General features: G+C 53.8%; 7 protein-coding genes across 7 annotated transcripts; 1 reads left to right on the top strand and 6 right to left on the bottom strand.

Moving 5' to 3' along the window:
* Positions 1-864: 864 nt before the first annotated feature.
* On the bottom strand, positions 865-4,392 carry ColSpa_08923 (DNA-binding protein REB1; the record flags this gene model as incomplete). The annotated part of the gene is made up of 1 exon (XM_049275135.1): positions 865-4,392. One exon carries the CDS (start codon positions 4,390-4,392, stop codon positions 865-867), a length of 3,528 nt encoding a protein of 1,175 aa, XP_049131092.1.
* Positions 4,393-5,703: 1,311 nt separating this feature from the next.
* ColSpa_08922 (uncharacterized protein) lies at positions 5,704-6,463 on the bottom strand (the record flags this gene model as incomplete). Its single annotated transcript, XM_049275134.1, has 3 exons — positions 5,704-6,009; positions 6,071-6,309; positions 6,457-6,463. The coding sequence occupies 3 exons, from the start codon at positions 6,461-6,463 to the stop codon at positions 5,704-5,706; spliced, it is 552 nt and encodes a 183-aa protein (XP_049131091.1).
* A 2,053-nt stretch (positions 6,464-8,516) lies between these two features.
* ColSpa_08921 (uncharacterized protein) lies at positions 8,517-9,389 on the bottom strand (the record flags this gene model as incomplete). Its single annotated transcript, XM_049275133.1, has 3 exons — positions 8,517-8,630; positions 8,733-9,006; positions 9,148-9,389. The coding sequence occupies 3 exons, from the start codon at positions 9,387-9,389 to the stop codon at positions 8,517-8,519; spliced, it is 630 nt and encodes a 209-aa protein (XP_049131090.1).
* Positions 9,390-11,907: 2,518 nt separating this feature from the next.
* ColSpa_08920 (carboxypeptidase S) lies at positions 11,908-13,659 on the bottom strand (the record flags this gene model as incomplete). Its single annotated transcript, XM_049275132.1, has 1 exon — positions 11,908-13,659. One exon carries the CDS (start codon positions 13,657-13,659, stop codon positions 11,908-11,910), a length of 1,752 nt encoding a protein of 583 aa, XP_049131089.1.
* Positions 13,660-13,750: 91 nt separating this feature from the next.
* ColSpa_08919 (uncharacterized protein) lies at positions 13,751-14,131 on the top strand (the record flags this gene model as incomplete). The annotated part of the gene is made up of 2 exons (XM_049275131.1): positions 13,751-13,864; positions 13,988-14,131. 2 exons carry the CDS (start codon positions 13,751-13,753, stop codon positions 14,129-14,131), a joined length of 258 nt encoding a protein of 85 aa, XP_049131088.1.
* Positions 14,132-14,495: 364 nt separating this feature from the next.
* Positions 14,496-18,683, bottom strand: ColSpa_08918 (putative ABC transporter ATP-binding protein/permease YOL075C; the record flags this gene model as incomplete). The annotated part of the gene is made up of 2 exons (XM_049275130.1): positions 14,496-16,796; positions 16,845-18,683. 2 exons carry the CDS (start codon positions 18,681-18,683, stop codon positions 14,496-14,498), a joined length of 4,140 nt encoding a protein of 1,379 aa, XP_049131087.1.
* Positions 18,684-23,341: 4,658 nt separating this feature from the next.
* Positions 23,342-23,639, bottom strand: ColSpa_08917 (uncharacterized protein; the record flags this gene model as incomplete). The annotated part of the gene is made up of 2 exons (XM_049275129.1): positions 23,342-23,454; positions 23,507-23,639. 2 exons carry the CDS (start codon positions 23,637-23,639, stop codon positions 23,342-23,344), a joined length of 246 nt encoding a protein of 81 aa, XP_049131086.1.
* Between the last annotated feature and the right edge of the window lie 1,643 nt (positions 23,640-25,282).

The raw sequence follows: 25,282 nt of genomic DNA, 5'->3' as shown, positions 1-25,282 counted from the left end.
CCACAACATCGGGTCAATGACCGCCGTTGCTGCGGAGCGCACGTTGCTGCGTCTCCCCTTGCCCCCTTATTCTGCAATGCGTTTCTCATCCTCTGGGTCTCAAAAAAAGCCCATGACCCCCCAAATTGTTTCCGCACCAGAAGCCCGACACGCTGGCGCGCCTCTTCTCTCGTGCGGTAACGGGGATAGGCGCACCTTGTTTCGAAGAAAGGAAGGGGGAAAAAATCCCGACATAACAGCCTTACGGCGGCGACGGCGGGTAACAGACTGGGCACGTCAGTCGCGGCGGCGTCGGAGATAACCATAACACTTCTTAATGGCCGATGGCTGGCTGATTCATTTCCGACGGCTTATGACGACATCTTCCAGGGACCAAAAAAAAAAATTAAAAAAAAATTCAGTCCCTCGTTATCGCATGGTCCTGCAGGCCATCAACGAGTCATGGAACGGGTGACGTCAATCTTCACGACTTCGGGCACGCAACGACGACATCAAGTCGGAAAACTCTTCAATAATGATGTTACTCATACAGCCTAGACGATAACTCAGCGTATCGAGCCGGACGCGACTCGTTGCGCAAGTATTGATACATGGAAATAAATGGACCATGACGGCATGCCACGTCCCCGCATAGCCCGTCCGGCGCGGCCACACGCCCCAGAAAACCGGCGGCCCCGTCCTCCGTGACGGTTCGCCAAACGCCGACTGAAGAATAACATCCCATTTGACTATGCCCGGTGCTCTGTGCTCCGTGCTCCTCTGTCCATACCAAAGCCTCACCAGACTTCATCCTCCTCCACTCCGCTTGCGTAATTTCACAAGCGCCAACCTGCCCCGGCTGCGCCGCAGTGCCTTGGCAACCTTCTAAGCTGGAGACTCTGCGACTTCCGCATTCTTGCGCCGGCGCTTCGCATCGCGTGGTTTCGCAGCCGGGGTAGATGCCGCCGTGTCTGCCGGCGTGTCATTCTCTACCTGAGAAGTCTGTCCACTAGTTGCTTCCATTTCCGATAGGGACTTCTCTGTTGACTCTACAGATTCCCCCGGCAGCACACTTGCTCCTGTCTTCCTGGCCCAATTGCCCTGCGAGAGCTTGAACATGTTGCGCTTGCGGCTCAGCGGCTGCGTCGACGGCGGCACGTGAATTGGTGGCATGTCTTCATCCACATCACTATTTTGCACAGACTCGGGCTGAAGTGATGCTGTGGATCGAAGTCGGCTGCCCGAGGAGATACGTCGCCGCGTTGCCTCCTTCTTCTCCTTCAGACGATCGGGTATGTCCTCAGCGGCGTACTGGGAGGCCATGGGCTCTGGTGAGCCGCCGTCTTCCTCCAAAGACCGCTGCCGCGCTGACTTGCCGCCAGAGAGCCTGACCCGCTTCTTAGCTGGGCTAGGCTTGACGGCTTCCGTCTCAATCTCGATCGGTGCCAGCCTGGACTTGTGTTGGGCTGCCGCGGGTCGCAAGGATGGAGACGCACGGGGCGAGCCCTCCAGGGAGTACGCCAGGAGTGGGGTGGACCGCTGCGAGACCGCCGAAGAAGGCTGTTGTTGTGCAGAAGGTGAATCGAAGCTCGTCAGCCGGGTCTCGTCGTCATCGTCGTCCGAGCCACCAGAATCAACCACCTTTTCCTCGCTGCGGTTCTTGCGTTTGGTGCCCCGTTGACCGGGAGTCTTCTTCGGAGGGTCGACTACAAGCAACTCGTCTTCCGAATCGCCGTTGGAGTGTCCGCCGTCGAGGAACCGGCCGTCTCGTGGGGCATTCGCCTCGGCATCCTCCAGCAACCAGCGGGCGCAGTCTCTAACCGACTTTCCCTTGTGGTCTGGAACCTGCTGCTTCAGACGATACCACAATAACTTGAGAGTTGGCTTGTGCCATTTCCGGCGAAACTGCAAGTCGACAAGCTTCGACCACCTGATGTCCTTGTCGCGGCCTGCGGCCCCGGCCAGAATGGAGCGAACCAGCTCGTACTTGTCTTCGGGTGGCATTTCTTGAATCTGCTTGCGAGCCTTCTCCAGTGTCCAGGTGACTGTTGACGCCGGCTGCGAAGACTGCAAAACCTCCCTAGGTCCCACCTCCACGTTGAGCGTCTTGAACTTCTTGGCGCACTGAAGACGGCTGCGCCTGTGGCCCATCAACTCGCTAATAGTCTGCCAGTTGATCAGAGAGAGAGGCTTCTTGTGACTGTTCCCAGGTAACTTGTCAATCCGTCTCAGTGAGGCAACGACATGCTCGACCAACTCCCGCTCCTCTTCTTCGGTCCATTTCATACGAGTTTCGATACCGCCGCATATAACGTAGTTGCGATAGCGGTCTCGGACATCGTTGGGATGGCGGCTCATTTCGTCCGCAATCTTGACCCATGAGCCCTTGTGCTTGGTGTGAAGCTCCTCCAGTTTGGCATCTTCTTTAGGCGTCCATCCTCCTCCTCTGGCCTTGAAGTTGTGGAATTCTTGACGAGCGACGTCGATGACCTTCTGACGACGTCTGGTCGGAACAGCAGCACAGATGACAGCCCACATGTCCAGAAACTGTTGGCCGTCAAACTGGGCATCCTTACTCCCGTCTGACCTTCCAACCTTCTTGCGGTTCCTCATTTGAATGAGATCGTTCACCTCCTTTTGCGACAAGTTGTGCTCGTCGCGGTACTTTTCGACGGCCTGCGTGAGGTTTCGCATCTCGTCGATGGTGAACTGGCCCGTGCGGAACTGACCCTGACCCGTACCTTGGCGAGGAGTTGCCTTCTGGGTTGCCGTCTTTTTGGTAGCCTTCGTCTTGGGCGTAGTGGTGTCGGCTGCGGTCGATGCGCGAGACGCCGCCGACTTTCGCGTCCTCTTCTGCTTCTTGGGAGGCTCTGCCACCTCAGTAGAAGGGAGCTCCGACAAAGCAGCAAGATTTTCCTCGGGGTTCTGCGTTTCAACGACGTCCTGGTTCCCTGTGGCCTCCTGGCTCCCTCCAGCATCCTTTCCCAGAGGCTCATTCTCAAAGAAGTCTGGCTTTGAGCGCTGTCGCTTAGACGCTGTAGAACGAGTGGACTTTTGAGCCGAACTAGGCAAGTTCCCGGTCTCGGAGATATGTGCACCGGCATCGACGTTCCGACGACGAGAAGTTCCCGGTGTGGCAGTCGGTTTGTCACGACCGGTATCCTTACTGGCCAGGTTGTTCCAAGTATCACGGAATGTTCTGATAGGCAGCTGAGGCTCTTCGGTGACCTCAGCGTCAGCGCCATTCGAGCTTGGCGTGTCTTCTCTGGGCGGCTGAGAAGATGGGGGTAGATTGTCGGCAAGGGATCCACCGTCCGAATCCATTGCACTCTCTCCATGTTCATGCGAGGCCCCGTCTGCCGACTCAACCGCCTCTGAGATGTTTCCGGGCTGAGACGCAGCTTCTCGGGCAAGACTCTGCCTCAGGACAGAAATCTGGGATCCCCGTGACATGCTTCGCCGTCTCTGGGCAGCGACGCTGGGGGACGACATGGAGACGGGGTTTTCGTCGTCGCTAGCATCGACAGCAGGGGTACCAGAGGGTTTGCTGAACAGTTGTCTCGAAACTCCCAGGAGTTGCGATCGTTGGGGCTCGGACTTCAAGGTTGAGTCTAGAACAGGGTCGCGCTCGTAGGCGGGACTTCGACCTTCCGTGTCGTTTGCGGCGGGGTTCGCAGGCGACTCGGGCACACTCTCCTCGGGCTGTGTTTCCATGTCGACGTCTTCAATGTCCTCCAAGGCAGAGCGCCTCTTTTTCTTCTTCTTGCGGGTTGAGTCTTGAGGTTCACTCGAGTCCATTGAGTTTCTCGATTTCCGCTTGCGCTTCTTCTTGTGCTGGTTGGCCGATGCACTTTCTTCCTCGTTGATTTCGCCGTCGCTCACAATCGCTTCCTCGGCGGCAGAGTGGCTCGTGGGGCCGCTGGTGGTGGTGGGAGTTGGAAGGGCTAGTTCGGATTGTTCCAAGTCGGACGACTTCCTCTTGTTCTTCCCCTTTTTGGTGCGAGTTTTCTTCTCGTCGGTCTTCTTTCCCTTCTTGAACTTCTTCTTCCTCGCGGCATCGTCTTCGCTCGATGCATAGGTAGGCACAGCGATGTCCTCGTCGGGTACTGCCTGTGTGGAGAATGGCTGCATGGAAGAGAAGGGGTCGACGTAGTCGGTGATGCCATCGTGGATCTCGTCCGGAGCTTCGTCATTGTCCGAGGCGGTGGGCAGATCCAAGACGGAGTCTTGGCCCCATTCCTGCGAAGACATTGCTGCTAACTGGCGGTCGTCGATACCATCGGGGTACTCGGCGGGCGCGGTGGAGGGAAAGGTTCTGTCGATGTTGTCTTCGTAGTCGGGTCTCGCGGGTCCAGGAGACGAGTTCTTAGATGGTGTGTGTCCTGTGAAAATCCTCGAGATGGAGCTGAACATGGCTGAGTGAGGGAGAGATCGCCGGCGACGGCTAGACGATGCAAGAAACAGTCGTCGCCTGAAGAGGCGGAGGGGAGTAGTAGGTAGGTAGCTCTGCCGGGGAGCTCCTCCGGTCGCGATTGACGTGAGGTTGTGGAGGAGAAGCAGTCACGACACGGGATCGGGTAGCGGGGAAACTTTTTTTTTTCCCTTCCTCAGAGGTAGGTGAGCGAGCGTGGAAGGTGCTCCCCTGGGGCAAAGCGAACCGGGAGGGAAGGGACGCGTTGAAAAATCGCGGGTGTAAAATTGCTTCGGCAGGCGGGGCCCACCGTCGCTACCGCCCTTTGAGTTTAGCGGCTGTGGGGGAAGGAAGCTCGGGCCTCTGCCGGTAGGTACGGTAGGTAGTGTCGTCTCACTGCCGTTGAACGCTTGCCCGCTGGGACAGGCGTCATACGACGCGAATTGGGCGTCGAGCTGCTGTTCCATGCAGGCAGGAACAAAAAACAAAGATTGCCTCGTATTAGGTAATCAGCGACCCCTTCCACGCATCTGCACCTCGACTGTCGTGCTTGGGGCCGTGTCTTTCTTTTTCACAAGAAATGCTTTCAACTTGAGGCAGTCTCCGCAGCCCATAGGAGTCCAGCGCAATAAAGTTTGATTGCTTGCAAGGGAACGTGAAATGACTGCCTTGTTTGCTGGTGGCCTATTATGGTAGCTCCGTATCGTTTCGGCAATATAGTCGCATGGTTCAACCCCTTTTTGCACAGATGGCATTCGTACAATGGACTGGAAGGCAACAGGTAGTAGATCATTAACCGGCCATCTCTGTTCAGTGGGAACCAAGTATACAACTTCTAAGTCACCACGTTATATAGTTGCATATGCTGCGTCTGACTGAGGGTAAGCGCGGCTCCCGATGTTTCCTGCCACCGTATTCAGAGTCCGTTCTGTTTGCAGGGCGATCTTGCATTTCTGTCCAGCAGACATGGACTGTTCCCCGATCATGCTAGCTCCCACTGCCGAGAAAGAAATGAAAGATCTAGGGCTTCCTTGAACAAGGTGATGTGTTGTAACTTTACAACGCTCAATTAGAAACAACGTTACTAATATCTTACCTGATACAGCTACTGATGCATCCCTCATTACTTTAACTAAGAAATACCAGACTGGATCCCGAGTTCTCCGGTATGTATGGTCGTGTGTAGCTGAACGAAACTCCAGCCCTGTTATTTGTGGGACCACAGAAGTGTGCGATGATTTAGCCTTGCAATCACGAGAGAAGACATCTGGATCCAAAAGGTCAACGAAATTTAACTCCTTTTTATGTGACATCTACATCACAGTGCAAGACAAACCGAGGCCCGTTATGACGCTTGCAGCCACAGCCCCAACAGTCCCGCCAAAAGCATGCCCCAGCATCTCTCGCAGGAACTCCTTGTTCTTAATGTTCGGTATCGGACGTGGCTTAGCCACCGTCCGCGTCGGATTATACTTGACGACGGAGTTGCAGTCAATTCCCAACTCTCTCAAGTTTTCCGTGACAATGTTCTCCAGGCGGCTGTCCAGCGCAAAGTATGCCGTGTCGTTATCGACGATGAGGAGGAACTCGTTTGCTTTCCAGGGGTTCAGAGCGACAAACTGCAATCACATCTCAGCAAGGGTCGGCTGGCGGTATTCGTTAGCGAGAAAGGATGCTTACCGTGACGTTCATGGAACCAGAGAGATTATCCATGATGGCGTCGAGGACAGGATAGTTGCTGCTAATGGCGTACCGCCACCGGTTCGTGCCGTGAAGAATAATGTGAGAGCCGTTCACGCCCAGCGCCACGTGTCGGACTCGGTCTAAGCTCTTGATATCGTTGCCGATACTGTCTTGGTTGATAAGATTATTCCAGTTGGCCGCATTGATGGTCGGCCAGCAGATGACGTAGCCCTTGCCTGGGCCAAATGTCAACGAAGCCTCCGACGAGTGGCATCGAGACTTTTTTTCCTCTAAAGAGGTTTGGAGATGCGGGAGTCTACTTTTGAGTTCTGACGAGGTCCCTGCGGTCATTACAAGTGGTGATCAGTATTTAAAGTACTCACGATCCATGATTGTCAACGGCATAGGCGAGGCGATGGAGAACGGTGTGAGGAATAGAACTTTGGTACACACATGTCCAAAACTTGTCTTCAAGGTCCTTATATGAAAAGGCTGCGACGCCATTCTCCCCAGCGCCGGCCCAGTGTATCTTGCGGACATTCGTCAACTCATTCATCATGTTAGAAGGCATGCCATCCCTACACGGTTAACTTATGCGGTTAGCCTTGGATTGGCAAGCAATGTGCGAAATTTAAGTGAAAGCTCACCATCGAAATCGCTTCTTGGTGTCAAGAATGTAAGACCCGGGACTTGGGCCGAAGCAAAAGAAGACATCCGAATTGCTTGTCATCTCGCTAGATGCTGCGAGCTTTGCTCTTGATCGTGTCACAACCAAGCAAGGCCTGGGAACACATGCCGCTTTTATGTGGTGCTGTCATCCTTTTGGGCTAGGCTCCCAGCAGGGCTGCGTACATAAGCCACCAAAGAACTATTGGTTCATGTCTTCGCATCATGCATGCGTATCGCAGCCTGATTATTGAACGTATATAGTGAGTCAATTGGCTCCCTCCTCAGCCACCGCAGCTCATACCTTGTCAACGTAAGCGCCGCCCTGATCTGACATTGAATGCGAATTTGACTATCATCAGGCGACAGTGCAAAACAGGATCGCTTCAGTAGGTAGTAGGAGTATCTCATTCTAACATATCGTCTTATATAAGGCTAAAATGAATCATGAGAGACTCGTATAGTTTCCCAACTATGTTTAGCAAGATGGTAGTTAATGGAATCCCTCTCGTCTCAAAACGCTTTGTTTGTTGTCCCGGGCAGCGCATACGAAAAATGACGAAGTGAGGCTAGCCTAGGTGGAAGGGTGTGTACACCACCTAGCCCAATGGCCAAAACAGGTGCAATCACCTAGAGTGTCAGACGCGTGGCTGGGACGGATTTCGCCACTTGAATAGTAGGAAAACCACAAAATAACATGATAGGAGGGTAAGCAGACGTGGCCCAAACAGCCAAGAAATATTACCCTTTACAGCGTCGTTCAGACTCTGCTGATTACATTTTCGAAAGATCAGCCATCTCGGGAAAGAGATTGCTTGCAGTTTCCGAAAATCTCGAAATCACATTTTCATTTTGTTTTACAGAACAGAGTCCATTGATTTCTCCAGTCGCTTTGAACCTCTAGCCCCCCAACATACACGGATGGCAAGTCAATGCCAGCAAAAGTTTCTCCCATCCTTGCTCAACAACAGCAAGTTGCTATCGCACTTCGTATCACACTGAATGGCTCGACTAGAACAGTCAGCGTTCTTCAACATGGGTAGTCCAGCCTCACGGTTCTCAGCATGTCCTCGACATCTTCGAATCCTTGCTCTGGAATATCCGTTTACCTTCCAAATCTCTCTTGTACTACTCATATGTTGATGTGTCAATGATTGGCTTGCAATCTGCATAAATTGCCGCATAGATAGTAATGTGTCCGACCCTGCGCAGCACCGATAACAAGTCTATTCTTTCACCTTCCTCTCTTCTGCGACGGCTTCAAATAATGCTTTTCTGGTAAATAGACTGTACAAGATGAATATGCGGTGCATTCTGTTAAGGTACACTTATTGCTATCAATAGACCCTAGCCTTCCATTACAGCAAAACGCCAATTAAGCTAGGTGCTCCATTTTGCCCGCATTCCATCCACCGCTTGCAGCCCGGGCGGAAAGCTCGAAGGAAACTCGTCGATTGTAGAAGACGGACTCAATACATCTCGCAATCTTCTGAAAGCCTAATGACAACGGACTAAAGGATGCTCCGGGGTTTACACCCCCCAACGCTGACATCGTGGACCAGGGCAACATACAAACCCGATTTTAAAACCACCTTGTGTGAAACAGCGAAGCCCTAGACGCCCTTGTAACCCTTTACATAAGCCTTAGCTTATGCTTCCCCCTCTCCTTGTCCAGTCTATTCACTGCTTGACTCGACCACCTCTGGTCCAAGCCCACGTGGTCCGTTTCCCCTTTCATAGACTCCACAAATTTGTATTACTGGACCCTTGAAGACGCTTAGTATCCCGGGCAGGGCTTGATTCCATCGTAAGGCGTGCCTGCCGTGCAAGCGTTGTAGTTGACGGCAAGAAGCTGGTCGACATTTGACTTGCTCTTGGCCAGCGGCAGGTACTAAAAGCGGGAAATACCATCGGTTAGTATGTTTTTCCTGTCGGCTCCTGACCTCGATCATAGCATGACAAAAAGTAAAATCAAGGGAGAAAAGTATCTTACAGCAGTGAAGGGTTTCACCGCGCCGTCAGTGGTGTTCCAGAATGTCGTCGGGCAGTGGGAGTCGGCCGTGTCGGAGCAAGGGTAGGACGTGTCGTACATGTTCTTGCTGCCGCACCGGTAGATGGTCTCGGTACCATTGATCTCGAGGACGTAGGTGGAGGCCGTGATGCCGCAACGCACGTTGGCCGGGCACGCAATACTGACGGTCAAGGAGGTACCCTTGGCAGTTGTCACACCGTAAGACGACGAGACACCGATATTTGCAATGCCAGCCCTGTTGTTCCAAAGTAGGTTAGAAAAATGTAGAAGCAAGATGGAAGCAAATCAAACTGTTTGTCTGGGACAAGGGATCACAAGTCCAGAGTTTTGGGGTTTGTAATGGGGCATCATGTCTAACGGAGAGATTAGAGCTTACAAGCCAGCGGTACCAGACACACCACCAGTGATGGTCCACGACGAGGTGTACACGTAGCCGGCAGCGATGGTGCCAGTGGTCGAGGAAGGGCCAACAAAAACGCCGGCCACAAGCTGCGGCTCAGTCCAGATGGGAGTGACGCTCTCGATATTACGTTCGAGGGGCCATGAGCAGTAGCGGCCGGCGGCAGCGACACCGGAGGCCATGAAGAGCAGAGATTGGGGAATGATTGAAGCCTTCATCTTGACGAACTGTCCTAACGAACAAGGGGTTGGACGGATGTGTTGATAAGAAAAGAGTGTGGCACACACGCAGACGTGTGTAGGTGTAAAAAAAGGACGGGGATCAAAGATTGTGCAAGGCGATGAAGACTGAGGTGATCTCACAAGGGAAGCCACCAGATGATGTGGACAGTAGTCGTTCTTTTAAACGATGCTAAGCAACAGACAACACGTGCTGGCTGTCATGGTCGCAGTAAAAGCACAGCCCCTAATGATTAAGTTGCGGTGCGGACCCGGGAACTCTTTTCTTGGAGATACACGAGGTGAAGGGAATGGCTCGTGACACGCCCCGGAAACTTCCCGAAATGGTCATGCCTGCACTACACGTAAAGCTATGCCGAATTATAATGTCGATCGCGTCCACCGAGAGAGGGGAATCTAGGAGCCGGCAGTTTGCCGGCATCTTGGGGAACGCAGATCTGGGTGTTCATTTGGGCGCGCTGCTGTGCATGAGTCGGTGCGGCAAGCCTTATTCCGGTCAATACAGCTATAAGAGTAGATTCTTTGTGCAGTTCTCCTCTGCGGCCTCGCCGGTAGATTAAAGTGAGCGTTACAGTGGATGTTGACGTTGCATTGACTATTCTGGGAGAACCCCTGCCTGGCGCATAGTCAGTCTTGCAGTATGTTCGTCCCGAGTCTCTCGGGTAGAAGTGGAGAAACCGCCTCGTTACCTTGCTACCTAGACTGATTCTACAACTCCCAAGAATTGAATGATACTGAAAGTGTCAAAAAGAAGAGAAGAGTTTGCGTTTGAAGCCATTCTTTCATCTGGTGAAACTTATCTCGTCTTTCTGAATGTTGTTTTGGTGCTAATGTCGCCTGGCGGCATAAACAAGTTCAGGTAAAAAGAGAAAAGCTGTTTAAGGTATGATCCGTGTGCGAGCGCGGCAATGTTCTCGAACGTTTGTCAGTACAAGGCTGCCCCGGCGAGCCCGTATCACAACATGACTCTTGGGTCCGGACCCCTTAGCCGGCCCCAATCTGGACTGTGCACCCAAGAATAGCCAAACAAAGGACGCATTGGTTCGATATATAAGTCATGTTGCATCTTCGCCGTGATGGGTTTCTGATGTTGTTGTCCGCAGCACATTGAAACTGGCACATTACTCTCGTTTCCAGCCACCTGCACAATATTCACTCATTGACCGGTCTCGACCAATTTTCACTCTTTACTCAAGTCAGCTCCCCAAAAAGACTCTCCACCATGCAGGTCTCAAACTCTCTCTTCGCCACAGTCCTCGCCTTCGTGGTGATTGACCAGGCCTCCGCAATAGTAAGACCAAGGATAGAAGAACGAGCTGACACACACGCCGACTTGGTAGCAGGCTAGTGCCTCAACACGCTTGGAAGCATAAGGCTAATCATTGTCGAACACAACAGTGCTACTGGGACACCTGCTGCTACACGAACCATAACGGCCCTGGAGCTTGCCCGGTGAGTCCCGTGCAACCTTGGAATTGAGGAGAATTGCTTTACTAATGTGACTGAACGAAACAGCCCCAACTTTGGAAAGTCTCTCTCACCGCGTCATACTGCGCGGTCTCAATATGCCCTGTTGGATGCACCAACCTCAGCGTAAGTCATAGCCGCCAACCAACAAGCCGTGCACGGTGTGCAACAGGACAAGATTTAACATTGCATTCAGGATGGATCCGCCTGCGACTGCTGTGACATTAAGACCGGAGCCTGCAGAAAGTGCTAAATGGCAATAAGTCGGCTACCGTTGTTATTGGCTGCACTTATTTGGGGATCTGGGAGGAAACACATTTTTGAATAGAAAGTAGTTGAGAATGAGATGGGATACAAGGCGAGAAGATATTGCGCCAACATGAGTGTTTTCAAATGTTAAACAGTTGTTTTGACGGTATTTCTATATCAGTTTCACACTAAGCCTCATGGTTTGAGTGATTCAAGTTTCTGGGTGACTTGGGAATTTTCTTCATTTCCTCCCTTTGGTCGTCACGTCATGCTCCTATGTCAAATCCGGATGATTTGGATACTGTGAGCAACACTCAAAGCCAAAAACCGCCTGTCAATTGTCACAAGGGAACTGAGATGACAACAAATGTAATATGCGCATCAGAACCCACCAATCGAATGGTTTCTCAATCAAGTTGGCCATGAGAGAAGAAGGAGATACACGTGTATCGGCAATTAATTATACTAACGTCGGAGTATATGGCCGGAAGAGGCTGGAAAATGGTAAATCAAACGTCTGTAGACGTCCCGGGCCCACTTCAACTTGGAAAAGACCGAGAAAAAGTGCGACGACGGGGGTTAATGGGCAAAGCATCGATAGGGGCTGTGAAACAGATTAAACGGTGCTTAGAGACTATAGCAAGATAAGCGCCTTGAATCGCACAAGACACTGCAATCTAAGTTAGAAGAGAGAGCGAAGAGCCATCATTATTGACCACTAGCTATATTCTATATAGTCCGTACACAAGATGATAGCAGGCAGGTCCAAAATCACGTGCGCTCAAGCAAACTCGGCCTCGTCAACGTTCCTCACAAAGATGGTGTACCACTTGACGAGGTTGATGTGGCCCTTGACGCTCGTCTTCTCGTCGACGGTGTGAATGCCCGCCCACTCGTCGCTCTCGGCGTCGTAGCCCGGCGAGAAGCGGAAGATGTGCTTGGTCAGGTCCCAGTAGTAGCGCGTGTCAGTGTTGCCTGTCATGAGGCCCGGCGAGACGATGAGGGACTCGCCGTACAGAGCGCGCGTGGTGCCGGAGAGGACGCTGTACGGCGTGACGCCGTCGACCTCGGTGGGCGTCACGGGCGCGGGCTCCAGCAGCTTGTCGTTGCCCGTGAGCGTGATGCTCGAGGGCGTCTCGGTCTGGCCGCCCTCCTCGAAGGCGTGCAGGGTGAGGTTGTACTTTTCGGCGACGGGGCGCACAATGTCGGCGAGCCTCTGCTTGACGCTCGCCGTCTTGTCCCCGACGTTGACGCGGTGATTCACGACGACGCGGACGCGCTCGGGCAGCGCGTTGATCTTGACGCCGCCCTCGATGATGTCGGTGGCCACCGAGGTCGTGAAGAGGTACTTGATCTGGGGTCCGGCCTTGGCGGCCTCCTCGGCCAGGCGGTCCGTCTTCTTCTTGCACACCTGCTTGGCGTCGGCGGCGGGCAGGAGGTCACGAAGATTGTCGGGGAACTCTGGGGCGTAGGCGGCGCCGCACTGCAGCTTCTCAAGGTAGGGGTTGCCGGGGATCAGCTCGGGGCTGTAAGGGTTCGCCTCGATGAGCGTGACGAGCTCCGCCAGGATGCCGATGCCCGTGTGGGGCGGCGGGATGGAGCTGTGGCCGCCGGGAGTGCGGACGACGATCTCGACGTCGATGTAGCCCTTTTCGGCGGTGCCGGGGATGGCAAAATTCTTGCCCCACTGGGTGTCGAAGCCGGCGCCCTCGTCGACGATGACAGCGGCGCCGTCCTTGCCGTAGCGGTCCAGCAGGAAGGAGGCGAGGTGGCCGGCGCCGCGCTCGCCCGAGATCTCCTCGTCGAAGCCAAAGGACAGCACGAGGGTGCGCTTGGGGGCGAAGCCGGCGTCGAGGAGCAGCTCGACGGACTCGAGGATGCCGATGAGGGAGTTCTTGCAGTCCATGGCGCCGCGGCCCCAGACGTAGGTGCCATCGTAGGTGCCACTGAAGGGCGGGTGCGTCCAGCTATCGATGGTGGTGGGCGCGACGGGGACGGTGTCCTGGTGGGCCATGAGCACGGTGGGCTTCAAGTCGGCGTCGGACCCCTGCCAAGTGTAGAGGAGGCCGTGGGTGTTGACGCGCTCGAGCTTGAGGGCGGCGTGGACCTTGGGGAAGGTCTTTGCGAGGTAGGCCGAGAAGGCGAAGAGCTTGTCCCAGCGGTCGTCGGCTCCGACGGCGCCGTAGTTGTCAAAGGACTCGGTGGGGATCTGAATGGCGCCGGCGAGGCGGGCGACGGTCTCATTGCGGAACTTGGGGCTGTCGAGGTACGACTCCAGCTGCGAGAGGCCGGTCGAGTTCAGGGTCGGGAAGAGAGGGTCGACCTGGTGACAACCCCCGCCGGCCGCCGAAGGAGAAGAGCCCTGGCGATGATGCCCGTGACCGAGGCCGAGGCCGAAGGAGGACGGCGCATGGAAGTATGCCAAGACGAGGGCGGCGGGGATGAGTGACCACCACGCGGCCCGACGTGCGCGGCGCGGGGCAGGAGGAGCGTGCGCCGGCGCCGGGTGGGCGAGGGGCAATTTCTCGGACATGGTGTGCCAATGAGGAAGGGAATTGGTAGTGAAGAGTGGCGGCCCCTCGGTGTGTCTCAATTGACGGCAGCGAAGAAGAGATGGTGTGAGGATGAAGAGAAAAGAGGGAGGATGGAAGAAGGAAGACGAAGAGTCGAGGTGGAAGATAAGGCGAGGTTTAGGCGATGATGTGCTACGCTACGTGTATGACAAATGGGGAGTGAGAGTGAGTGAGCGAGTGAGCGCGAGTGAGTGACTCGAGTGAGTCTGGCGTGCGTATCAGTTCATCCGAACCGGCGATCCCAGCGCGCGCAGCTCCCCCTCCCAAGCTCCAAGCTATTCCTTCAAGCTCCCGAACATCCTCGGCGCCGCTATCGCTCAGGCGGAGAAACCTGCAACAGCAAGCTCCACTGCAAATGCTGCGCAGATTCCGAATCGGGACCTTATCGGCACCGCAGCGTCTGCATCACCGCCCGGCGGAGTCCAGGCTTGAGGTCATGACAACCGGGATCATGCTCCTTAGAAACCGTTGCTCGGCTATCGATAAAGTTGGAGGGGCAAGCCATGCTCGGCTGTTTGGCTGATTGCAGCATAGCTTCGATTGGCCGCTTCCACAAGCATGGGACTCGACAATGGGCATAACAAGGACATGTTTTTTGAAAGATGGGGTTTTGGTTTTTCTCCTACAGATGTAGTGAATGACGCTTATCTAACTAGACCAGACACGATGGAAAGAATAAAGAGGTATCAGGGAAACAAAAAATAGTTTAGTCCGCTTGCTTGAACGCTAGAGATGCAAATGCAAATGCGAATCAAATACAACAAACATTATCGCCCAAGAGGCTGCATGCATATCTCTAACTCCTCTTCTTGGACCCGTCCAACCGTGTCCGCACTCCCCGCAACAGCGCCCACGCGACCAGCCGGTAGACAACGACGCACGCCGCCAGCGCCGCAATGTTGACGTTGGGGTCCACGTTGAGCTTGTACAAGTTCAGCACGTCCTCGCCCGTCTCCACGGGACACTGCCCGTCCGGCAGCCGCTGCGCGTCAGTGCACGTGAAGGTGACCGAGTCGAGACTGTATGGCGCCATGGCCCGCGTCGCGTACCGGACCGGCGACAGATAGTTGAAGATCTTGAACAGCCGCGGCATGTCGATGGACAGGATCCCCGCCATCGTGTTGGCCACCGACATGATGACCGACGTGAGGTTGACGGCGAAGCCCGTGTGGTTGAAGAGCGTGTTGAACATGATGCCCACTGACTCGCCGCACGACACCACCCCGAAGCACGAGAAGACGCACACAAAGTACATGGTCGCCGTCCGCGGGAACCCCACCGCCAGGTCCGCCAGGACCCCGAACACGAGGCAGCTAATGATCTCGAATGGCAGCTCCAGCACCGAGTACGCCGCGAGGAACGCCTCGACGCTGTACACGCCGTCGTCGTCCTCGCGGTAGAAGACGTCACGCTCCGCCGGGTACACGGCCACGTTCTGCAGCATTCCCACGAAGTAGAACGCCCCAATCTCCTGCACGAATCCCATGCGGTTCTGCACCGAGTAGTAGTCGTTCTTGAGCGGCGAGAAGAAGAGCGCGAGGATGACGCCGAGCCCCACCACCTGCATGATGCGCGCGAGGAGCAGCGGCGGCTGTCGTCGGAAGTTGATGAGCCCGCGGTGGAGGAGCAGTGGAAACGCCGTGAAAAAGGACGCTCGCTTGCGGACAAGGGCGCCGAGCTCCGCCGGCGTCGCGAGGCTCGCCTTGTTGAAGGACTTGCGCGGGCCTGGAACGGCGGGGCGGTCGGCCGAGGCTTTCGTGATCACGACTTGGGCTGCTGGTGTAGACTCGGTCTGTTGAGTGCTCCGGTCCTCCTCGTCGATGCCGGACAGCCGGCCTGTGCCGGTCTTCCCATCCGTCTTCTCGTGTGGCGCCGCCTCGGCTTCCCTTCGCCACGCCTCCACCAGCTTCCTGACCTTTTCGCGGCTTTCGGCCTCCCTCGTCTCGTGCTGCAGGTCAATCGTGATGAGATCGAGCGCAAAGTCGGCGGGGTTGCTGTGCGTGGGACATTCGAACCCCTGCCGCTGGAAGTACCCCAGCATGTCCGTGGCCGAGCCGGCGTACGCGGGGGAGCCGCCGCGGGCGAGGAGCAGGACGTTGCCAAAGTGCTTAAACAGATCGGAGCGTGCCTGGTGGATCGTAAGGATGAGTGTTCGGCCCTCGTTGGCGAGACCCTGCAGCACCTCCATGATGGAGTTCGCCGTGAACGCGTCTAGGCCGCTGGTTGGCTCATCGAGCAGTAGCACGCGGGGGTCGCTGAGCAGCTGCACGGCAATGGTGACTCGCCGCTTCTCGCCTCCCGAGATACCCTTGACAAGCTCGTTCCCAACCAAGTTGTCGGCGCAGTCCTTGAGACCCATCTTCAACAGGACCTCCTCCGCCCGTCTGTACTTTTCGTCCTTGCTCATGTGGGATGGCAACCGTAGCCCAGCGGAGAATCTGAGTGTCTCGCGCACCGTAAGCGACGGCAAGAGTGCGTCGTCGTCCTGGCAGACGTACGAGCATATCGAGCGGACGACAGAGTTCGACGGCAAGGCGCCATTGAACGTGAGCTTACCAGACGGCAGGTATCGGGTGCTGACGCTGTTGTGGAGCCGCAGAGCCATGGCGTTGAGAAGGGACGTCTTTCCGCTGCCGGACGGCCCCATGATGATGTTCAGCTTGCCAGCTTGGAACGTGGTGTTGACAGGGTTGAGAATAGTCTTGGTCGGCAGCTTCTTTCCAGATGGCGCCCTCTTTTCCAGGGCCAGTGCGAAGCTGTCCAATCCCACGTCAATGGTGCGCACCTCGGAGATGGACCGCGCCGTCATCTTCTCCTTCCCGGCCGAAAGATCGGTATCCGAGTTCCTCGCACGCGCAATCGTCATCTCCTGCTTGATGTACTGAAGCCCAACGGCCGACAAGGCGCAGAAAAAGACGACAAAGGCCGCCAGGACGACAATAGGCCTCCAGACCCAGTTGCTTGGGAAGCCGAGAGAGTCCATCACGAACCGGCCGGTATACTGTGCGCACTCCGGATTGGAGATCCCGCCTTCAAACGGGCAGCCGTAAAAGTTCCCTTCAAACTCGTTGCCGCAGTAGGCGCCAAAGGCGTAGAACTATGTAGTGTCAGAACGGGTATCAAACATTGTGCCTGTAGTACTCACCGAGTATGTAATCCACTTCAGCCAGCGCACGTAGACCGGGATCGAGTTCGCCTGGATGAACATGCCGCAGGCCATGCTCTGCAGAGTAAAGACCATGTTCGCAATCAGACTTGCGCCTGGGAAGCTCCTCGACGCCGCGACGCAAGTGATTGCGCATGTGACGGCGATATAGTGGCTGAGCAGCGTCACGACGAAGAAGATGAAGAACTGGCTGGCATCTCGTTCGAAGCCGCACATGAAGTAGAAGATGACGGAGAACAGGAAGGGCACAGGTAGGTCTTCGGTGAAGAGGCGAGCCAAGCGGCGAGAGAGGAGGAACGGAACTGCATCGACGCAAGACTCGCTGTGCTCGCGGTCGAAAGTCGGTATGTCGACAGTAAGCCGGTAGACCTCGAACATGAGCGTCAGATATCCCTGTAGACCCGTGGCGGTGTACAGAGCTCCCTGGCGGGATCGAATGCCAGAGAGGTCCCTGGGCAGGTTGAAGAAGATGTATCCGGTGACAACAGACATGAGGATGGCCTCCATAATGGATGCTAACATGCCCATCGGGTCACGGTATGTGACTTTGAACGTCCTGTCAGTCAAGACTTTGATTTGCCGGCCATACGTGGCGTGCTTGTTCGTTTCAGACCTGGCGCCCTGTCGTCGTCCGACAGTTTGGACGGCTTTCTCTGACGGCTCGAACCTTTTCTCGGAGTCGTGAACCCATGCAGTTTTGAGTTTGTTGACCCGTGCAGTTGTCTCCTCTTCAAGCTCGGGTGTACGGTTGTCGATGGCGGCGATGTCGATGAGAAACTCGGCCGGGTTGACGAAAGGCGGCAACCTGAAACCCATAGCCTCGAACCACAGTACGCAATCGCCGGCCGGCCCCGAGTACACGGGACTTCCCTTGGTTAGGATAATGAGGTTGTCAAAGAGGTCCCAAATCTCCGACCGCGGCTGGTGGATCGTCGTGATGACGGTCCTGCCCTTAGTCGCCAACCTCTTTAGCGTGCGTACAAGCTGGAAGGCACTCGTCGCGTCTAGGCCGGTTGTCGGTTCGTCGAGGAACAAGACCGAAGGGTTCGCCAACAGCTGCACACCAATGCTGACCCTCCTCTTCTCGCCCCCGGAGCATCCTCGGTGCTGACTGTTTCCTATCCTCGTGTCTGCACATTCCTTAAGCCCCAGCTCGAGAATGACTTCCTCAACAATGCGCATTCGTTCTTCGGCTGTCGTGGGCGGCGGCAATCGCAAGTCGGCAGAGTATCGCAGCGTCTCTCGTACCGTCAGAGTGGGCAGGAGGATGTCTTGCTGCATGACATAGGCATGTCGTGCGTGATGAATTCCCTCGTTGCCGTTGAAGGTAATGGAGCCGCCTTGGGCCAGGCGGGCGCTGATCATGCGCTCCGACATGGTGTTCAAGAGCGTCGTCTTACCAGACCCGCTGCCGCCGATGATGGCCGTCAGGGTCCCGGGCTGCAGGGAAGCGTTGACATGGTGCAACAGAGTTTTGGAGCTTGATTTAGGGTTAAACTTTGCCTTTGCCAGCTCCGCGTAGGTTGCAGGGTCGAACCATGAAGGCGAGGTGTCAACGGTGACGGCCAGGCCGCGGATCTGGACGTCGACGGCCTCGACATCGTCGAGCGAGATGTGCCCGGCGCCGGAGAGTGAGAAGCGACTCGGCCCGGTTAGATCGGCCGCCGCCGTCGGGTCCATTGAGGTTTCAGCGGAGCTGGCGCGGTCGATCTTGTCCACGTCGAAGACAACGAGTCGGTCGTCGGCGGGCGGCAGCGGTTGCTGAGGCGTGCTCTTTGACGGAGCAAGGCCGATGTTGTCGCGGTCTGGTTGAGACATGGTGGGCAAACACAACGGCGCGGCAAAGGCCCTGGCCCATGCACTGGTCTTTCTGTCTCTGTCTTACGGCCGCAAGGCTTGCATACTGTTCGACGGTGGAGACTTGGTTTAGCAAAGATTAATATAGAATCGCTACGAGGTGGTGGACGCTGCAAGCAGCTTCGTCGGGCGGGGCGTTGTCGCAGCCTTTGGCACTTGTACGCGACAAGCGTAGGGCAGACAGGTGAAAGTACTATTTGAAGACGAATTTCTGGAGAAGTTGACGGGCGTGTGGGAGCGCCCTACAAACTACCTGGTTCGAGGAGACCCAAGGTTACGGAGACGCACGATTTCCGTTTCGGGGGTGGGTGGCGTCGTGGCAGCCCAAGCAGGAATCGGCGCGGATCCTCTAGCTGTGTCTTACGGGAGCGGCGTTGAGGTGGTGGTCGATCAAATATGTGCCGTTGACATGGGAATCGTGATGTGTGACGCTTGTAGCAAGCGGACTAGATGAGGAAAGCGAGACAGAAAAGACGCGGCAGAGCAAGATGGGCTGTGATGAGACCCAAAAGACACGAAGGTTACGGGCGGCTGATGCGAAGTCAAGTCTTCAGAATGCGCTTTTAGGCAGGTTGTGTCGAAAGAATATAAACGAAGATGGAGAAGAAGGCTCGGGTAGCTGGTTAGAAAAGACGATACCCGCCACGACGAAAAGTAGACACAAGCGGCAGATGACATGCACCTGTCCCATGTCCGCTTGTGTTATGGTCCGACTGGCTTTGTTGGCTGCTGGATGCAACCTCGTGGTCGAGGACCCTCTCGACCTTTCACGTATCGAGGCCCCCCCCCCCCAATCAAGCTCGAGCGTTGCGCGCCGCTTGGCTGCGCAGGTTTGCGTTGGTCTTTTTGCGATTTCGGTCATGGCGAAGCGAGGGTGGGATTAGATGCAGCTGCACGTTTTCCCTGCACATCCTCCTCCACATGCATGTCCACAGGCCCCCCACCGCTCAAGCTCGGGTGCAGATTGCAACACGATGGAAGTGCGAGAGGCAAGCACATGCCCATGGCTTGTTAGATTGGATAACGCAAGCCCCTGGCGGTAGAATAGGTGAAAGAAAGGGGGGCCCTGGAGGTGGAAAACACATTGCTAACAGCTTTGGCAAGTTTGACATGCAATGGAAGCCAGACAAGGCTCGACAGGACTCGAGTGATGGTGATTGGTCGCATTCACATCGCGACCGGGAGGCACTGGGGTTTCAATGTGCAAGGACCGGGGGCTGGCTAGCATCAGATTGGATGGGCGCGCCATGTGAGAGAGAATGCAGCAAGCGCAAACCGAACATCCAGGATGGAGATCATAGATGGCAGTTTGGGGAACAATCTGCTTATTCTGACTGTCTGGCGACGGATGAGGTTAGCCGTGCGTGAGATTTGGTAGGACTCCCAGCCTGACGATACGGAAGACGCCATTGATAGGTTTGGCAAACGGCCATTCCAGGCTCATCTTGCCATCCTCTATGCGCGACCCTTCTTTGACCATCGGACTGTGCTCTTTTCTCATTGGCATGGTCGGGTGGCGGCGCATGTTTGTTTGGATGCATGCAAGTGAAATAAAGGTGGTCTACATAGTACCGTAGCGCCCCAGCTTGGCAGGCCGAATCGGGGGAATGTCGTCGCGAATTCCAGCTGCATCTGCGCCAGTCTGTCAGTCGGCCGGCCCGTTATTACGTGGCCCTCGCTTGGTGAAAAAGAGGGTAGCTGTCTCGAATCATGTTCACGTCGAATCGTGCCGGATGCGAAGGCCGTTATGAAATGTCGGACACAGGCCACATTTGAGATTGGAATGGCGGGAAAAGGTGATGGACACGGTAACGGGCGAAGCCAATGGTGGTCCGCCGCCAAGTGGATGGCCCCTTCGGCTATCCTCGCTTCCGGCAGCTCGCTTAGAGATAGGCGGTGCGAACCCAATTTCTGTGCCTCTGATTCCCCAGAAAGCCTCGCGTCAATTCGCATCATTCGGTTAGCGGCCTCGCTTACAAAGTTTTGCTCGCTTGGGCAGAAATAGTGGGTTCCAAGTCGGGAGCGGGACCGAGTCCGTATTATACTGGGAGCAGTTCCTAGCCGAGCCGACATTTGATCGGTTCCTCGAGCAGCTCCGGGTTAGAGGCCATCAGCGCTCTTTGCCAAACCGACAGACTCTAACAGTTCTTCTGTTCATATAACACAATCACAGTAGCAGATATCTAGACACGCACCGCACCAGAGACGGGTTAGGTACAGGTACTATCGTCCCTCTGCTGGCATTTGTGCCTGCTTGATGGCGCGTTTTGGGCTCATGGCGAGCAGGATGGTCTGCACGGCTATCCCACCGGGTTCCAGTGAACCTCATTATTGCCACCAGCGAAGTAGGCGTACTAGACTCATTGAACACAAGCTGCAGGCCAGTCAACAACTAAGAAAACGACAGTTTTCGAGTAGAATTGGATACTAGAGTGGATAGTTCAGGTCTTGATAAAAACGAGTTCCATTGACCCTCGATAACTAGAATACATCGTGGTCTAGTCATCTCACAAGGTTCTCCCACGTCACCAGGTCTATGTCCCCTCCTTGTGAAGCTGGAAGCGACATAAGCACCGCGTTAACCCTAGAGTCGAGTTGATTCTCGGCCTGGATCCGTCGCGTAAGCGTATCGTGATTTGTAACGCCTTGGGCAATCGGACTTCGCGAAGCCCGGTAAGTGGCAGAAGGTCTTAGTTCTACAGCAGGACATCAAAGTGCTAAGTTTCAAAGTAGTATGTTTGCTCTCACAGACCTCCTCAAGACGCTGGAAGGCTCTCTATGGGCATCAAATCAGTAATAAGTACTTGAGATAGGGAAGCAGAAAGATCTCACCTGGGATGCCATTGATATCTGTACTCGCCATCTTCGCTCCATACTAAAAGACTTTGACATGTCTTGATTTTCAATGAAGTCAAGCGATTTGTAAACCTTCTCTTTTGACTCTTTATGCGACTCGAATTTTATGATTCTAGGTTGAAGCTCACCGTAATACATGGTGCCTGGCTGGGCCTGGAACTTTGCTAGAAAGATTTCATGATGAACTATGTTCTACATGTGAAAGCGGGCGTGAAATGATCAAGTCTTTGAGTAATGCCAACGCTTAGTCCGGGATTCAGATCGTACGATGCGGGCTAGAAGCAAACTAACCAGTGATTCATAGACCGTAGATAACTTTTCCGACCCTCTTTGCTGAATATCGGCTCGATTGGCTTAGCCTTCCAAGACGACCATGCACAACTTGTCGCAGTGGGCACACCTTCAAAGTTTAAGTCTCTCGAAAACACCGGGACCGAATCACCAAGAGAAACAACTGCTGGCCACACAGGCTGTCCGGTGGCTCCATTACTGAATACATCGGCCAAATTCACCCCTCTTGGGATATTTTTGCAATTCTGCTATCCGCGTAAAGAAGCCGAGGGCTAGGAAATTAAATTTCTTTGCTCGTGTCTATACAAAGCTTACACACCTCCCCTGGCAGCAAGCTTCTGTCAAAATAGATACCTAACTTTGATCACTGCAGCTTCGAGGTGTCACACCATCTGCCACTAAGTCTGAAAGTATGCTTTACTCGTCACCAATAGAGACAGAGAGTTCGAGTAGCTTGCATGGCAGACGTTTTCAAGTCGAAGTTTGTCTTTTTGCACTTGCGAGAATCGATCTGTCTGCGCCTGCGTTGCGGGAGAGCAATCGATTGAGACGCGCACATTTTGCCAAGACACGGCTACTTACGGCAGCGCTCATTGATATCCCAACGAACAATTGATTTCTTGTAGTATCATCCAACTAATGGTAACTATCTTCTTCTGATCATTATCTTAGCATTCCTGTCCATTATCACAGCTATTCCTCTATAATTAGTCTCCGGTCTTTTACCAGACTTTAATTTGATGTCATAATTGAGCATTAGGTGCGCAAGGACAATCTTCATCTCTGCAACGGCAAAGAACCGGCCCGGGCATGCATGAGCTCCGTGACCGAACGGTAAGTTATCAGGGCCAGTTGTCGCTGCGAAATATTTGTTTGGACAACCGGTTTCTTCTCGTATTTTGCTAAAGCGAAATCCGTCGTATGCTGTTGTGTCTGTGCCATGTTGTATCTCTGATGACCTGTGAGTGTGGTACATATCAAAATAGACGGTAGTGTCTTCGGGCACTACAGATCCATCATCCAAGGTCAACGGCGCTGTCGTCACACGACCCATGGCAACTGCAATCATCCCCTCTGTGGTCAGTAAGTTGTGGGGAGGGGCTCAAGGCATTGCTCACCTAAAAACGCCGCGTCGACCCTCGCTGATTCTCTCAGCAAACTGTCCATTTTGGACATTTTCCTTAACATGCCCATATCCCACTTGCCAGCCGGTAAGGATGAGGTGAGTGTAGATAATTCTTCGCGTAAAGGATCACCAAGTTCAGGAAACGAAGCAATATCAAAGATAGCGTTTGTCAAAGTCTGGGCCACTGTATCTGATCCAGCAAGAGCCGCTCGAAGTTGCATCCTCGCAAGGCGCCAAGAATCTTCAGCTCGTGCTTGTCCAAGTCTTTTTCGAATAAAGTCCATCAATGAAGGGTTTCTGGTTATTTCTGTGTCGCTAGCGCGCATCGACAGTTTCAAAATTTCAGCTACCCGTTGACGCCTGGCATGGAAACCAATGCGCCGGAAGATGAGGGGGTGAACAACTGGTCGAAGCCACGAATGCCAACCATTGAGTGCGTCAAATGCTTTCCGGAGATCACTGGAGTAGTTGTATGCAATCTCTTGCCATTCTTCGTTTCTTGATAGCTGACTGCCCACAAAACCCACCGCGTTCATGATGGTGACGATACGCTTGATGAGGACGAAGGCCGTTACTTCTTTCCATTCTTCGCCGTCATCGAACCGCAAGTTCTTGTCGAATGCATACATGACTTCTTTCTGCATGACAGGGACTAAATCCCGCACATGACGCGTGAGGTCGATTTGGATGGCGTGGAACAGCTCTGGCATAGGAGTCCCCAGGTCAGTGTACTGACCTAAGCCGCGGCGACAGACTTCCTTGTTTGCGGAGAGTTTTGACTCTGGAGCCGACTTTAGTTTGTTGATGAGAATATGAGGCAATATGACAATGGGCGGTTCGGAGGGGAGTACAAACGCCCTGTCTGGGTACTGATGTAGTTGATATATCAGTATAAACGCCTCTCGACAGATTCCTCAACCCCTCGATCTTAAAAAAAAAAAAAAACTCACCAACCGTCGGCCTTCGTCTAGTGCTAATCTGAAGTCTGTGTCTGTCTTTCTCCCTACGACGGGTAAAGAGAGCTTGCGTTTTCGTCTAAGATCTACGCTCATCCATAATGCTGCTACGAGCAGCAAAGTAATGAGGAGGAGCCCTCGGAGTAGATACTTCTGCCTCCGTACCAAAGTGGCAGAATCAATGAAATACGTCGAGTCAATCATGGCTCAGAAACATATGTCAAGTATCGATAGAGGGAGTTTTGGTTCAAAGTAGATCAAATGGTTCAGCAATATTAGTGTAGACTAAAACATGGCAACAAACGGTCACATAGTTAGAGCACTCCCTTACCTAAGCTGAACACTATGTATATATACCGTCTATCTAGCAGTCCAGTCTACCAAGAGATGAGCGATTGAGTGACTGGCACATTTGTCAAGGTCGGTATCATGGCAGCAGGGATACATTGGAACCTTCTTAACAAGTAGAGTAGTAATATAACCTAGATGTATTCGCTCGAATGCGGCAAGATGCTATGTTGTCAATAGCTGAAACATAAACCATGAAAGCCAATTTTCCTCTGTATTTTAATCGACACCTGATAGGACATCATTAACTCATATTCTTTTTACCTAGTAGCAGTAATAGTTACGTATCGAAAGTGAACATTAGTACCTCAGGTATACCCGATAGTAGCTAGGTAACTGAGGTATCAGAGAACCTGTTTAGTGGTTGAGCAACTCTAACAGTGTCGTAAGCTTTCATTGGCTCTACCCCGCCTCTGGAAACCTGTTAGTCTTGCCATACGTAACGGGTCTGCGACAGCCTATGAATGCCCATAATTATGCTCAGAGTTCACCAGGATTCCAAAAGACTGCTGCAGGGTAGTTGAAGCGGCTAGAAATACATCTACGTCTACCTGGCAGACTTTGTTTACGACTCACGTCAGAGTGTGTCGAGGTTTTGGTGCCAAGGTTACAGGTCTATCGCGTATTTCTCTACAATTCCCGAGGGATAAGGAAATATAGGAGGTATCAGTATTTCAGTAAGCGTTCTAAAAAAGATTTGAAATTGTGTAAGAACTAATGCAAGGGAGCGCTTAACATTTCACGAGAAAGGCGAATCGGAATGACTCGCGAAATGATACCTGTGACGGGCTCTTTTGTTTAGATGCCACCAACAAAGCGAGTTATGCTTTCTATACTTAGAAGGAACTTTAAAGCAGAAAGTACGGCGAATATGATACGAAGTTATTGCTCTTCTAAAATATTGGAACCCAAGGCTATTGGGTGGAGAGACCATGAGACAGAGTTCACATGAATGGAGAGTAAAGTTGGATAGGCTGTTATTT

This window comes from Colletotrichum spaethianum (genome assembly GCF_022836535.1).
Source record: "Colletotrichum spaethianum MAFF 239500 DNA, contig25, whole genome shotgun sequence".
In the NCBI taxonomy this organism is placed as follows: domain Eukaryota; kingdom Fungi; phylum Ascomycota; class Sordariomycetes; order Glomerellales; family Glomerellaceae; genus Colletotrichum; species Colletotrichum spaethianum.
The sequence above is the reverse complement of the archived record's forward strand: the minus strand, read 5'-3'. Positions and strand labels throughout refer to the sequence as shown.